Below are 16,026 nucleotides of genomic sequence, written 5' to 3' on the forward strand. Positions count from 1 at the left end.
TAAATGTGTGAGAATATGTCTGTTGTCACCTTATCATGTATCTTCACCATACAATGTGATCACTCTCCATCTTTGTTGATTCCTGATGTACTTTGGTGGATGTTGTTAAGTAGAGAACATTATGAAGATTTTAATTATATTTTTATATTATCTACATGTTATGGTCTACACAAAAGTGTTGTAAAAATATCAACATGATTATCTGCATTTAAACAAAGGAGACATATATACGTCATTTTTAAGACAATACAGATTATACATGTTGATCATTTTTAAGACATACAGATTATACATGTTGATAGATCCATCAATCCTGTTTAATTGTTATGGTATGCACTTTTTATACAAATCAATATCATAATCATCTTAAATCCTTAAAATACTGAAAATAGGCTGCTTTAATACTGGACCCATTAAACAAACACCACTTCTTTAATTATGTATTGAACCTATTAAACAAACACCACTTTAATGATGTATCAGACCTATTAGACAAACACAACTTAATAATGTAATGGACCCATTAAACAGACACCACTTCTTTAATTACATATTGTACCTATTAAACACTAATTCTGTACTTGACCTATTAAACAAACACTACTTCTTTAATTATGTATTGAACCTATTAAACAAACACCACTTTAATGATGTATCAGACCTATTAGACAAACACAACTTAATAATGTATTGGACCCATTAAACAGACACCACTTCTTTAATTACATATTGTACCTATTAAACACTAATTCTGTACTTGACCTATTAAACAAACACCACTTCTTTAATTATATACTGGACCATTACATTTTTTTATACATATTGAACCCATTAAACAAACAATATTTGTTTAATTATGTATTGGACCCATTAAACAAAACACCAGTTTAATTACATAATGGACCCATTAAACAAACACCAATTCTTTAAGAAGTTCAGGTGAATACAGTTATTGGCCTGTGAATCATTTGATCAGGGCACTTACAATGCAAGAACTGGATGCAGATGATCAGATGGTGAGACATGTATGTATGGAGGATTGTTATAATGAATAGTCTTGCTGATTTTGTGGCAGAAATGAAAAAAAAAACGATTTTAAGTAGTAAGATATACAATTTGCATTTAATATTTCATAACAGTCTGGAGATAAATTCTTCTGCTATCAAGCAACACTACCATATGTAACTGCCTAAATCACATGACTAATGCAGCAATGGAAGCATACACACTCAGATATTTTGATTACTGTGCATTTAGGCAAAATTAGGTATGGGAGTATAGTTGATGAGCTCTACAGCATCATTCATTTCAGAAACCTACTTCACAGAATTACTGAGAAATTAGGCATGATACAAAATTAAGAATGCGGAGTATATTTGATTATTGTGATTTTAGGCAAAATTAGGAATAGGGAATATTTTCATTACTGTGAATTTAGGAACGATGCAAAATTAGGAATGGGGGTAAATTTGATTATTGTGAATTTAGGCAAAATTAGGAATGTGGAGTATATTTGACTATTGTGAATTTAGGCAAAATTAGGAATAGGGAATATTGTCATTACTGTGAATTTAGGAATTATGCAAAATTAGGTATGGCGAGTATATTTGATTACTGTAAATTTAGGCAAAATTTGGAATAGGGAATATTTTCATAACTGTGAATTTAGGAATGATGCAAAAATAGGAATGAGTATACTTGATAACTGTGAATTTAGGCATGATGTCAAATTAGGAATGGGTAGTATACTTGATAACTGTGAATTTAGCATGATGTTAAATTAGGAATGGGTAGTATACTTGATTACTGTGAATTTAGGCATGATGTTAAATTAGGAATGGGTAGTATACTTGATAACTGTGAATTTAGGTATGATGTTAAATTAGGAATGGGTAGTATACTTGATAACTGTGAATTTAGCATGATCAAAAATAAGAATGGAGAATATATCTGATGTGTTTTACAATATCACTCTTTTCTGAAAGTACTTCACAGTATTAATGTGAATCTAGCATGATGAAAAATTAAGAATGGGGAGTATATTCGATGTGTTCTACAATATTATTCCTTTCTGGAACCTAAAAGCGCATAATAAGAAATACAATACAAAACTATTAAGAACAAGCCAAAAGGAAAGGAGGTATGAAACATTATATTTAAAAAAAATTGTATACAAACATACAGTTGAACAAAATATTACTTATTTAGTAAGATGTATCTTTTATTGACAGAATTACATAATTTCCAGGAATATATTTGGTCCATTTCTTTTAGCTGACCACCAAAAGGACAGAAATGTTGTAGCTGTTATGGGATGGAAATATACAACATAAATTGGAGAAAACTTAAAAAGACAGGTGGCTGCTGACAAGTTTGTATCAACATGGCAGGTTGCACTGAACACAGGTTAAACAAATATTGAAGTCAAGACTAGATATAAATGACAATTTGCTTTAGCTGTGTGTTAAATTCTGATATTTAAGACAAGAATATTTAACAGGCGTTGAGCTGTTTGGTCAGCATCTGATAGACTGATTTCTCCAATGAATTCGACCAATGAACTAGAGTACTCCGAGCGTCCAAGGTTAATTCCTGTGCTTCAGTATCCAGTGCGGATGGGGATGTCAGGATAAGTGCCTTATTCTCTGAAAAACATAATCATCATGATTGAAATTAATATATTCTGCCATAACAACATCATAATCATTGCCATTATTATCCCCTTCCTCCTCATCTGTGATAATCCTCCTTGACATTGTAATAACCACCATCATCCTCAACATGCTGTTAATACCATAATTAATTTCTATTCTCATTAGCACATCTACTTTACATCAATCTATATTTTCAAATGCAAATAATGACCATATATACCTGCTTATAAGACAAGTCCATCTGAAAGCTGCACAGATCTAGATCTGCTATTGCATGTGTCTGCAAATCTGGGTATGTGCAGTTTGTTAGGAGTAATTAGTAGAATAAACAACATCAACCATGATCTGCAGATGCATTATGCTACAGCAAATCAGGATCATTGTTGTATGCAGTTTGACTCAACTTATAAGTGAATATATATGGTATGTGCTGTGTATTTTATAGTAGCCATTATCATTCAGCTGAAAATTTTGGCAAGTCAGAATATGACAAACAACTAGAGCTATTAATGATGGGTGCATTGCAAAGAGCCCCAATCATCAAACTTTGCTCAATGTAGACTAATTATCTGCCCTTGAATGTTTATAGGTGGTGCCACTGCTACCAGGCCAGCAGCTGATACACACACATTCCAAAGTATGTTTAGGTATTGATCATGCAATCAAAATTGGTTTAATAACGATTCCTCAGTTGAGAGAAAAACTAAGGAAAAGAAATGCTGGATTTCAGGAAGAAACAATTAACTAGTTGAAAGATCTGCAAGTAAAATTGCATCTCTTAGTACATGATACACATTGTCATTAATGAAAATCGGAATTCTTATGAAATGGGTCAATTGTTATTGTACAATCCTAATGTGATTCCATGGCCGAGCCCACTAACCATTAAACCACAGACAAGGGACTAATTTGTCAAGATAATGTAACTTTATCTCCATAAAGTGAAACATTACAGATTATAAACATATTTTTACTCGATTAATATGTGTATATATCATTCTTACTTCAGCCAGACTTTAAAATTACACTCGCTAAATATTTTACATGTAAGTGAAACTGCTCTGGTGGCCTAAGTGTTAGAGCATCTGCCTCGGATGTGGGATGTTGCTGGTTCAAACTCTGGTCAAGTCATACCAAAGATATAAAAATGGTACTAGCAGATGCCTTGCTTGGCACTCAGCATTAAGAGGTTAGTGTTAGGAGTGGTTGGCCTGGTATCAGAAAAATGTGTCTGGGTGGGACATAATGCCAGATGTCTGCCACATGATGACCCAGACATCACAATAAACTGCCACAATGAAGACATCATCGCAATATGACTGAAAGATTGTTAAAGCTATGTTAAAAAAATCTAAATCACACACACAAACATGTAAGTGAATTTATTTTCCCATCAAGCTCCTTTTTATTTTTTAATATTTATACTGATTTATTAAATTATTTGTCATGTGCAGTGCATGCCAAGCCATTTAACAGCACCATCATCAGCAAGGTGCAGAGCCTGTAGTCCACCAGGGAACCTTGTCAGTGGGCAGTTCACAATGTGTGGCATGGTCTTCAGCTCAACTGAAGAGTCAGTGGCCTGGTGCCATCATACAAGGTTGACTGCACAATGCCTCTCTCCTGTCTGGAAATGGTTCAGCATGGACCACAGATGTCGTGGAAGGTTGAAGCTGAAGGAGGGCAGACAGATGGCTCAGCTACGAGGGTTTGGTTTAGAACATCTGTTGAAGACCACTCATCACTCCATGCTGCAATGGCTTTATATCCTCTGACAATAGCCCTAACCAGATTGGATGTCTCAAAGACAAGCAGACTGCTGGATGTGAAGTGATGTCACAAACAGCTGAAGTTTCTCACTGGCATAGAATTTAGCCAGCAATTTTGTAGTTGCTTCCTGGCAACTGAGTTGTGGAGGAGGAACGTTGCTGAGTACTGGCAGCCATGGTAAAGGAGTAGGACATAGTGTTCCAGAGATTATGCACATTCTTGTGTTGAGCTGGATGTCAATTAATTTGGTATGGAATAATTGAGCCCAGGCTGGAACACAATATCTGGTTGTCAAATAACAGTGGGCCAGTGCTGATTTCCATAAATAGCTATGCTCAAGGCTTGGGAAACAATGGATCCAACTTGCGAACTGAATTCAGCAAGAATCCCAGTCACGTGCCACTACCAAGAGCAGCTCTCAATGTGCCAGTGTCCTCTGACTTTCAAGCCATTGTACTGACCCTATGAATTTTACAACTTAACATTGAGGGTCTCTAAGCAGCCAAATAAACCATCATCAGCACTATAGCCCACCGTCATAATGTTGAGCTTCATTTGCCGACTTGGCATCACTCAGCAACCACCAGTTCAAGTACACCCTGTTGTCAAACCAAATGCTGTTGCTAACCATTTACTACAAGTGGCAAAGTCAGACGAAACAGTTCAAAATACTCCAGTGGCATTTACATCAGAACTCTGCAACATCAAATCAGGCAAAGCAGCAGGATATGACAATATCCTCCTGAATTTCTGAAGTATCTTGGCCCAAAGGCAAAGGTATGGCTCACTGCTTTATGCACTCAGGTTGTTAGGGAAAAGTCCATGCCGACATTGTGGCACAAAGCAAAGATTATTGCGATCCCAAAGCCTGGCAAAGATCCCCACAATGCTTCATGGGAGGATACATCCTGAAGCCAAATTAAAAACCAAAGTGAATGGCCATTAGATTCAGACAGAAAATTGCCAAGCGAGGCAAAATTTACTTTCAAATTTAACTAGGTACCAGACATAAAGATAGATTTGGCAAGAGTCGACATATGATTTAAAGAAAATTGTTATTATAATTCAGAGAATATATTGTTTGATTGTTATAACCTGTTTTTGTTTGTTTTATTACAACCCTAAAATTTTTTACTGAACAAGCTTTTCATGCACTGATTCAAAGGCACTGCAAAAATAGTTCCTATTTAAAAAAGGCTAATGTGCATCAATCACTTTACACAATATCATTTAAATGGAAGCATATTTTCTAAGGACAGAACCTAATGACAGCAATTTACATGTATACATTCTATCATGCAGACTCTGGGTAAGAGGACATGATCTCCTGTAATGCCCATTTGGGGAGGTGGTTGAGAAGAGTCATTAGCTATCCCAAACTGTTTGCTTGCAAAATTTGTGCAGCAAAGTTCTTACAGCACATTTTCAGATTACCTGCAACTGGGTTATGAGTATATACAGTAGATGCTTTCTTGTCTTAACACAGAGTTTGTAAAGTAGTTGCAACGTACACAGGTTTTCAATAGATGTGAACCCTCAGATTTTGATACGTGAAATTTAAATATGACCCATTTTTGATGTACAGAAATTCCGACTTGAGCATCTTTTTGACGCACGTAGATTTGGGCTGGAGCATCAATCTTAATTACCCTTGATTCGTCTACTGTAGGAGGCACTGACTAACATCTGCTCGAAAACAGTTTACACCCTGACGGCCAATAATAATGGAAGATATATATGAACTGGGCAGAGCTAATGCTTAGGTACAAATGAATTCAGTTGAATTCTTTTGAGATTACATTTGAAGTTTATGATAAAGGAAGAGGAAATAATTTTGACACGAATGAACTGCCTTTTAATCACATCAGAATCGGTATATTTGGACATCAAATTATAATCAACTTGTCAGAACAGGAGCATATGATGACTCATGAAGCTGCTTGTCAAGGTGCGGACCAACTTCAGTAATTTTACTGGCAATTAATTTGCTTCATTTTGTGTGGAATGATTAAAATTTGGAATCATTTGTGACTTAACTGGATTCAATTCTGATAAAATATCAGCGTTTGTTTGATTGAGCTTTAAATTATAATCATTTAGACAAAACAGGAATATATGGCTTCTTGTGAAGCTAGTTTTCAGCATGGGATTGTTTTAATGGTGAATAATTTGCTTCAAATGGCAAAATATTTAAAACCTCAAGCATCTTATTTAATGGATCATTCAGAAAAATTTTAATGGACATGACATTCAGTGCATACATCTTAACTTGAAAATCACAATGGCGCAAAGAAGTATATTTTCTTTTCTGTCTCGGTCTCGGAAATGACCTGCCAGTGATGAATTTTCTGACCCTCAGACTCCAAAAAACAAGGATAGTGTCAGCTCTGAGGAAGAGAGTCAATCTCCAAAATTTGTTAGAAAATTTAAGAACAACGGGATTAGTGAACATATAATTCTGTGATGCACAACCTTGATATCTGAATAATATATAACCTTCATAGTTGAATGAGTATATATTTGTATATAATATGATTTGAGCACATCATACTAGATGTTAAGAAGTTGAAAATATAATATAATATAAAATAATCCTCTGTTTCATATACAAAATTTACACATTGTTAGAAAGAGAAACAGTTTCACAAATTAAAATTGTAAAATATTGTACAAGCATTTCTCATTATTCAGCAGGAGACAAGAAATCTTAAACATCTTTTATTTCCACCAATAATGAGGAATCACTGCTACGGGCTCGTGACTGTTCTAAAGAACTGACTCTCAAGATTTCAGTTTTGACTCATAAGATTTTAATTTTGACTTCAGATTTTGGAGTCTAGGGTCAACTGATTCTTCAGTTTTTAGATCTATTGTGAACCCTGACACAGTTCCAAATCCACAGACTACAGAATATGTGAAGCAAATAACTGCAGTTAAGGTTCAGCAAATCATATTGCAAATAATTTGCAAAGGGCTGGAGAATATTCTTCAATTACCCAGGTCACCAAACTAATATGCATGGCTGTCACTCATTACTGACCTCATATGAGACCTTGATGATATAAATATGTCAGTCAAGTTTAATCAAACTCCAATAGAAATATGGCATTAGCAAGCTCAGTGCAAATCACCTCATGAACATGTTTGAATCTTGATCATTACTGAATTTCTCCAAGACTGTGATGGTAAAACCCCATATTCAAAATCATCCGATGCAGATGAATCACAAAATTACATCAGACATGGAATGCATGCAATTGTTATACATAACTTATCTAAAGTAATTCTTAAATGCATTGATTAATTCACAAAATGTAATATATTAATGGTCCATGATTATTTTCCCTTATTTGCCTCCAACTGTGAATGTGTGGATTAATCAGCCTTTTTCAATTCATGGTGTTTGCAGCAGCCTCAAAATCCACAAATATTTTACTCTAAAACAAAAGGTGAGATCAGAGTAACTCTGCAGGCCCACATGTATCACCCACCAGTGAGCACTGACAGTTAGTGTTACTGACCCAGTTCACAACTAAAATTCATAGTAATCATGCAGGCACATCTGTATCACACTGCAGTGGGCATTGACAGTGTTACTGACCCAGTTCACAACTAAAATTCATAGTAATCATGCAGGCACATCTGTATCACACTGCAGTGGGCATTGACAGTGTTACTGACCCAGTTCACAAATAAAGTCCATAGTAACCATGCAGGCACATCTGTATCACACTGCAGTGGGCATTGACAGTTAGTGTTACTGATCTAGATCACAACCAGACATGAATTAATAGTAACTATGATGGCACAAATGTATCACCCAGCAGTGGGCATTGACAATTAGTGTAACTGACCCACTTCGCAAATAAAAGTGAAATCAGTGTTTTTGTAGGCTTACCTGTATCACACAGTAGTGAGCATTGACAGTACTTATGAATTTGTTCACAAATAAAACTGAAATCATAGCTACTGTGCAGGCATACTTGTGCCACTCTACTGTAAACATTAAATGTTTTCATGAACTTGTTCACAAATAAAACTGAAAAAAATCATAGTGTTTTTTGCATGATACCTGTATCACCCAACATTGAGCACTGACACTGAGTGTTCATGACTGGATTCACATATATCTGCAGAGGCATCTTTCCCTCATTTGTGAAGTTGGTCATAATCTTGATGGAGTATTTTCCTGATCGTCCCACAGTGGCTTTGTACACTGCAAACAGAAAAAGTAGTTCAAACTAATATCTCACATATCTGTTAATGCAATGTGCTTTTTGATTAATCTGAGAATTACATTTTTGGTTATTTTGTAATGAAATATTAAAAGGTGTGTTAGAATGGGGATTACAGTCTGGTGATTTTAATGGTGGTCCTATTGCTGCAAAGGTATTTTGTACCAGTTCTACAGAAAAATTACTGGTAAAATTTGATTTTGCAATGATAAAATGTCCATTAATATCCTCAGAATCCTGAAATACAAGTTTGTTATCCCTTAAAATACGCATTATATTTTTTATCATCTATATGTTTTATGATGACTTAATAGAAAACAAACTAACCTGAATTTTTAGTAAAAAATTAAGAAATTAAGATCTCCATTTGTTGCCAATATTTGCTGATTGTTATGAGTCTATGCTCTTGAAATAAGTAACAGAAAAGAGTGAAGACAACAAGCTTTGTAAAATTTAACAAATAATTTATTTCCCAAGAATACAAAGTGAAAAATAATAAAAATGAACTTAGTTTTACAAATTAAAAATTACAAAACACAAGTCCTATCAATGAAATGTTCTAAGTGAATCTCAGTTCAAATCCCAATGAAATTCAAGATGGAAGGCAATGATGTGTGCAATAGTCAGAGTTGTACTTATGTGTCAACAGTCTTGTTGAATCACAGAAAATATTATTCCAGTTTTGAATTCTGTATAAATTCCAGTTAATGTCTTTGTCCAAGAATTATGTCAGAGTACCTTTGTATTTCCAGAGAAAATAATTTGAAGAAAATAAAATTTAGCCCAAACTGGTCACAACATAATACAACTTAATGAGTCAGATGTTAAAGCATGACTGACACAATTTTTATCATAACATCAGTTATACAACTACTTAAGATGCAAAACAGATTCCCAGATGAGGATCAAAAGTTCATACTTCTGGAAGAAAAAGAAATTTGTTACCAATTGACACATTCTTTATATCACATAGTCTAGGTATGACCTTGACTCAACTTAATGTTTCTCACTCTGAGAAAGATATATAAAAAAAACTTGTTTACCAAAACTGTCACTGATTTTAATTGTTTACATCAAAAATCATCAAAATAAAAAAATCAATCCAGTCAAACAGAACTGAACTGAACTTAAATTCTTGACATGTCAAATCTAGTAAACAATGTTACATTACAATAGCATATAATGGAATTTAAAAAAACTAAAATAAATATATATAACACTTCTCCCCATAAAAGAAAAAGAAAGAAAGATATAATAAAGCTTTCTTTTTACCATATGTCAATCATACATGTGGTTTATATAACAAAAAATAACAAGAAAAAATCTTATAAATGATACAAAATATACATTAAATAATATATTTCTATACACATGAAAGTGCATCTGCTACTGAATTATCTTTTCTCTTGATGTGCCTGATGTAAATATTATATTCCTGTAACAACAAACTCCACCTTAGTAATTTTTTATTTTTATTTTTCATCTTGCCAATGAAAGCAAGGGGGTTGTGATCACTAAACACAATAATCAGAGAAGGAGCTGAACTAATGCAAACTTCAAAATATTGCAATGCCAATATCAAAGCCAAACAATCTTTCTTGATTGTAGAATAATTTCTCTGGTGCTTAATTCATTTATTTAAAAAAAAAGAGCACACTGGATGATCAGCACCATTTTTATCTTCTTGAATCAATACTGCTCCAACCCCAACATCATCTGCATCAACAGATAATTTAAATGATCGACTGAAATTTGGAGCTGTAAGAATTGGTCCACTCTTAAGTATTGCCTTTAACTTATCAAAAGCCTTCTGACATTTTTCAGTCCAATGAAACTTGGTTTTCTTGCTTAATAATTTTGTCAGGGTTTCAGCAATTATGGAAAAATTGGAAACAAAATTTCCAATAGTATCCAGCCATACCCAAATATTGCATCAGTTGTGTTTTACTAACATGCACATGGAAATCAGAAATAGCCTTAAGTGTATCATTATTAGGTTTAACTTGTCCATGTCCCACAATATGTCTTAGAAATGTTACACAAGCACAGCAAAACTTACTTTCGAATAAATTAATCATCAAACTTGTATCAGTGAGTCTGTCAAAGAATTTCCAAATTGTTGATAAATATTCTTTTCAGGTGTCATTATAGATGATGACATCATTGATGTAAGCATCACAATTGTCATGACCAGAGGTAATCATGTTCATTAAATGTTGAAAAGTACTTGGCAAACCTTTCATCCCAAACGACACCACTTTATATTGATAAAGTACATCTGGAGTCACAAATGCCTAAATTTCCTTTGCCCTTTCTGTCAGTAGAATTTGCCAAAATCCTTTCAGAAGGTTAAATTTTGTGACATACTTTGCATTTCCGATTTTATCAATGCAGTCATCGATCCTTGGTAATGGAAATGAATCAGTTTTAGTCGCACTGTTCACCTTTCTATAATCTGTGCACACGCGGAAAGTATTATCTGGTTTCGGAACAAGTATATATGGTAAACTCCAGTCACTGGGCTCTATGAAATAATTTTCCAGCAAATACTGAATTTCTTTTTTCAAGTATTCCTGCTTGAGAGGGTTCATCCAATTTGGGTGTTGTTTTACAGGTGTGGAATTTACAATTTCAACATCATGGTAAATTTTGTTTGTTCTTGTAGGTACATCTGGAAATAAGTGCTCATAGTCAAGTAATAACTGTTTAAGTTCATTCCTTTATTATTGTTGAAAATGTGAAAGTTTCTTGTCGAGATAGTTCATAATTTCTGAATTCCAAAGATTTGTTACTCCAAAATCAATAGAGTCTGATTGCATTCCTTCACTTAAATCCTCACCAAGTGGGACAGGTAAAACTAAATTAAATGCATGATTAACCTGAGAAACTCTCTCTCGACATACTGGTACTCCTTTAAATTCATTTACATACCAGGATTACTATTATTATAATTGAACTCGTTCATTTTCTTTTTAACTTTGTAAGGGCTGTAATACCTAATCTGAAGAAAGTTTTGAAGAATGAGCATGAGAGACAAAACACCATCACCAGACTCAAAAGTTCTCTCCACTGTAGTTCTGTCAAACCATAATTTCACTTCTGATTTGAAGTGCTAGATGCCTAAATCAAGCATAACTTGCTGGGAAATTCCAGACATAAAATTTGACCCTTAATCAGACTGGACAGATTTGGGAAGGGCAAATTGAGTAAAAAACTTTATCAAAGCTTTTACTATTGTTTTAGTTTAAATATTGCTCAAAGGAATTGCCTCTGGGAATTTTGTTGACACACACATTATGGTCAACAAGCATTGGTTACCTGACTTGGTCTTAGGTAAGGGGCCAACACAATCAACCATTATTCTGCTAAATGGTTCATCAAATGCAGGAATAGGTTGTAGATGCACCTTTGGTATCTTCTGATTGGTTTTCCTACCATTTGCCAAGTATGACAAGATCTGCAGTATTTACAAACATCACTTTTAACTTTTGGCCAATAGAAGTGAGTCAAGATCTTGTAATAAGTCTTATTAATCCCTAAATGATCAGACAAAAGAGTTGCATGGGCCAGACTAAGAATTACCAGTCTGTACAATTTTGGAACTAAAATTTGATTGTTCACTTACCACTCGTCACCAGCAGGTACCTCGGGTGGTCTCCACTTTCTCATAAGAATCCCATTTTTAATGAAATAACAGAGGCACTTATGTGGCTTCAGTTTCACTATTGAAACTTTGAAACACACAGGAGATCTCTGGATCTTTCTCTTGTTCTACGACAAGTGATTGTCATTTGTCACCCTGATTAGAATAAAGAGAATGAGTAGTTAAAACAGGATCACTGTGATCAATACCTTTTGATTGATCCCAACAAGGAGTAAAAGTGACCTCATCAAAAGCCTGACCAATACATGTGTCAGCTTAAGGAATACTTTCCTGATCAACATTATTCTCAAGATCTTTCTTTGCCAATGCTCTGGTAACTGCACAAGCTGGTTATAAATCAGGGAATCCTTTTTCAACAGGATTGATTTCATGATCCAAACAAGGCTTGTCAGTTACAAGTGGATTAACCAAAACCTTATCTCCAGGTAGGTCATTGTCTAGTAATAAATGAATGCCTTCAGCTGGTAAAGAAGACACTGTTCCGACTGTCACGGGTCTTGAGATTAAGTCTGATGCCAAATTTACACAATGGAGAGGAACATTAACAAAGCCACACTCTACTCCCTGAATAAGAACATTAGAAGAAGACTTCTCAGATAAAGAAAAAGTACCCGATAATAAAAGACTCTGTGAAGCTCCTGTGTCCCTTAAACTTTTTAAATAGGGATGGGATTGGCTGAATCACCCAAGAGTAATATAGAACCCTTGAACCTGAATGATTCATAATTCTCCATAATAAAATCAGACTTGGGGTTTATTTGACCCAACAAATGTATTGCTTTCAATACATGACCGTGACCTTGACCTCTTAGAATAAGAGCATCTGGAATAGGTCTGTCTTGATTCTGATGCCTATTTTTCAATTTGTAGCAATCAGAAATAACGTGTCATTTCTTCTTACAATAGGTACTCATAGGAAGAGATAAGAATTTCTGATCATTCTTATCAGAAACTTTATTTCTAACAGTTGTGCCACATTGAAATTCAGAAGGGCTCATATTAGGCTGAAATACTTTTTTTTACCAGAAGACTTGTGTGGAAGACCCGCTAACAAAAGAAACTTTATTATCTGAGGAATACTCGTCGACAGTACAAGCATCATTTTCTAAAATTTTGACCTTATGCTCATCAAGATAAATCCTGTCACTATGGACACAATTCTTGAACTCTTCATGTAATACGAATTGTCTTAGATTTTCATAATCCTTATTAACCTTTTTAGAGGAGCACCACCTATAAAATTGTCGTGCTTTTTCCCCATCCAAATTTGACATAGGTCTGGTCAGTTGATTTTCTAGAATTCATAAAACCTTGCAGATAAGCCTCAGATACCAACTCAATCCCTTAACCCTTTACCTCATGCAAGTGCCATTGGACGCCTCTTATCCCTTCGCATGGAGGCGCCATTTTACGTCTCTACTCCATTTGCATTGAAGCGCCTTTTGACGTCTGCTGTAAACATCAGCCATTTAAATCTGGTTTTTGTAGCGCCATCTTCGGGGAAAACCCCCTATTAAATACTACATTCATTTCTGCGAATGACAATTACGTCACATCATGTGGTCACTGTTTATGTTCTGGATGATATCTGCTATTTAAAGTAACTAGTTCGTAATCTCCACTCTCCAAAATGGAGGTTGCGGATTTCATTCAATACTTACGAAGTTTTCACGATTAGAATCACAACTATGAAAGATTCAATAACTTAGATAAAGGCTCTGATATTGATGTAGTCAGCAATTAGTTTTTACAAATTACCAAATTCAGATGACTTAGTGATGTAGACACGGACAAAAAAACTTGTAAATTTTGAGCATGAAAAATGGCAGTTACGGTTGGTTACGCGGTGTCACTTACTTGACGGTGAACAAGTTCTCTCAAGATTTTAAAGCACATAAAATATTCTTCCGTGAAAAATAATTTCTCAGCTATAACAATCGGACTGTATTCTTACATTTTTCCACACATAATAAATGTGTACCAAAAATGTAAAATGGTTACTACATTGCTTTAACAGTTAACAGGCAGGCCTATGCATATGGAGTTGAATAGATAACAGGTGTTCTATTTATAGCATGCTGCACTGGGCAACTTTGCTCTGTGAGGTAAAGGGTTAAGTAATAGTCCTTAACCACATCATAATCAGCACTCTGCTGTAGTGACAGTGAAATGTAAATATCATGAGCTTTACCAGTAAGTACACAATGTAATGTAACAATAGAATCCAGTACTCTCTTGGCCACTTTAAAATTTCAGCAATTTTCTCAAAATGAGCAAAATACTGATCTACTTCTTTTTCCAGAAAATGGGTTAGTAACTTGATATTTTTTAAAGCATCAAAAGTGGTGTAGTGTTTTCCATTTGCCAGCTCTAATTCTTTTAACCTAATTTGAAATTCTCTTTCTTACTTTTTCTCTTTGCATTTGCATTAGCGTAATTTCTTTTTCTTTCTCAAATTAAATTTGTCTTACTTCCCTTTCTCTTTCCTCTTTCTCTGATTGTAAATGCAATTGTTTCTCTCTCCTCTTTCTCCAACAGCAACTGTTTCTCTTCTTTCTGTAACTGCATTTGTTCTTTCTGTAACTGTATTTCTTTCTCCTCTTTATTCAATTGCAACTGCATTTGTCTCTCTCTCCTCCTTATCTAATTGCATTTGCATCTATTTCTCCTCTTTTTCCAATTGCATTTGTTTTTCCTCTTTTTCTTGCTAATAAGTTCAAGCTTTCTTAACTCTAATTCCATCTTGTATTTAATTTTAATTCCTTTACTTTTATGTTAGAGACCGATACAGACTTACTGATCGAAACTAAAGCACTTTTATCCAAAACATTCTTTTCCACCAAATACTGGACCAAAATATTTGTTATTTCTTGTTTTGTTAAAGAAGCTTTTTCCTCAGGAAGATCATATTTTGTGGCAAGTTGAAGCAATTCATCTTTTTTCAAATAGTCCAACTGCTCCTGAATAGGATTTGAAATAAAGATCTCAACTTTTGATGACATTGTAAAAAAAAAGCCTGATGATTTCACTAAAAGATTTCTAAAATGTGAAATAATGCTTGGGATTTTAAAGAATTCTGAAACTAGGGAAATTTAAATTTTCAAAAACAAAGTTTTCTGAAATATTTTAGCCAAAATTCTTATCCCATGGATGAGTGCTCAATTTTCTGTTACAAGTCTATGCACTTAAAATAAGTAACAGAAAAGAGTTAATACACCAAGCTTTGTAAAATTAAAAACATAATTTATTTCCCTAAAATACAAAGTGAAAAATGAGAAAAATGAACTTACGGTTTTACGACTTAAATCCAAAAATAATCCAAGAAATGAAAAACAAGCCCTATCAATGAAAAGTTATAAGTGAATCTCAGTTTAAATCCCAATGAAATTCAAGATGGAAGGTGATGACATGTGTAATAGTTAGTGCTATACTGATGTGTCAAGTCTCTTGTTGAATTACAGAAAATATTAACCACTCCGGTGGCCTATTGGTTACAGCATCCGTCTCGGATGCGGGAGGTTGTGGGTTCGATCCCCTGCCAAGTCATACCAAAGACTTACAAAAATGGTACTAACAGCTGCCTCGCTTGGCACTCAACATTAAGAGGTTAGTGTTAGGACTGGTCGGCCTGGTGTCAGGATAAGGTGACTTTGTGGGAGATCATGCTACATGTCCACAGCATGATGCCCCAGTGCTAGACATC

General features: G+C 34.4%; 1 protein-coding gene across 1 annotated transcript in view; it reads right to left on the bottom strand.

Annotated features, from left to right (window-relative positions):
* Positions 1-2,136: 2,136 nt before the first annotated feature.
* Positions 2,137-16,026, bottom strand: part of LOC149802048 (alpha-2-macroglobulin-like) — a 206,443-nt gene continuing 192,553 nt past the window's right edge. Inside the window, exons 39-40 of the mRNA XM_089956452.1 lie at positions 8,497-8,640; positions 2,137-2,645 (exon numbers count right to left, since the gene is read on the bottom strand). Of these exons, the coding sequence (XP_089812578.1) occupies positions 2,494-2,645; positions 8,497-8,640 (296 nt within the window). The 3' untranslated portion in view covers positions 2,137-2,493. The remainder of the gene's footprint in view (positions 2,646-8,496; positions 8,641-16,026) is intronic.

This window comes from Sinohyriopsis cumingii, chromosome 4 (assembly GCF_028554795.1).
Source record: "Sinohyriopsis cumingii isolate HCF-2022 chromosome 4, ASM2855479v2, whole genome shotgun sequence".
NCBI classification, from domain to species: domain Eukaryota; kingdom Metazoa; phylum Mollusca; class Bivalvia; order Unionida; family Unionidae; genus Sinohyriopsis; species Sinohyriopsis cumingii.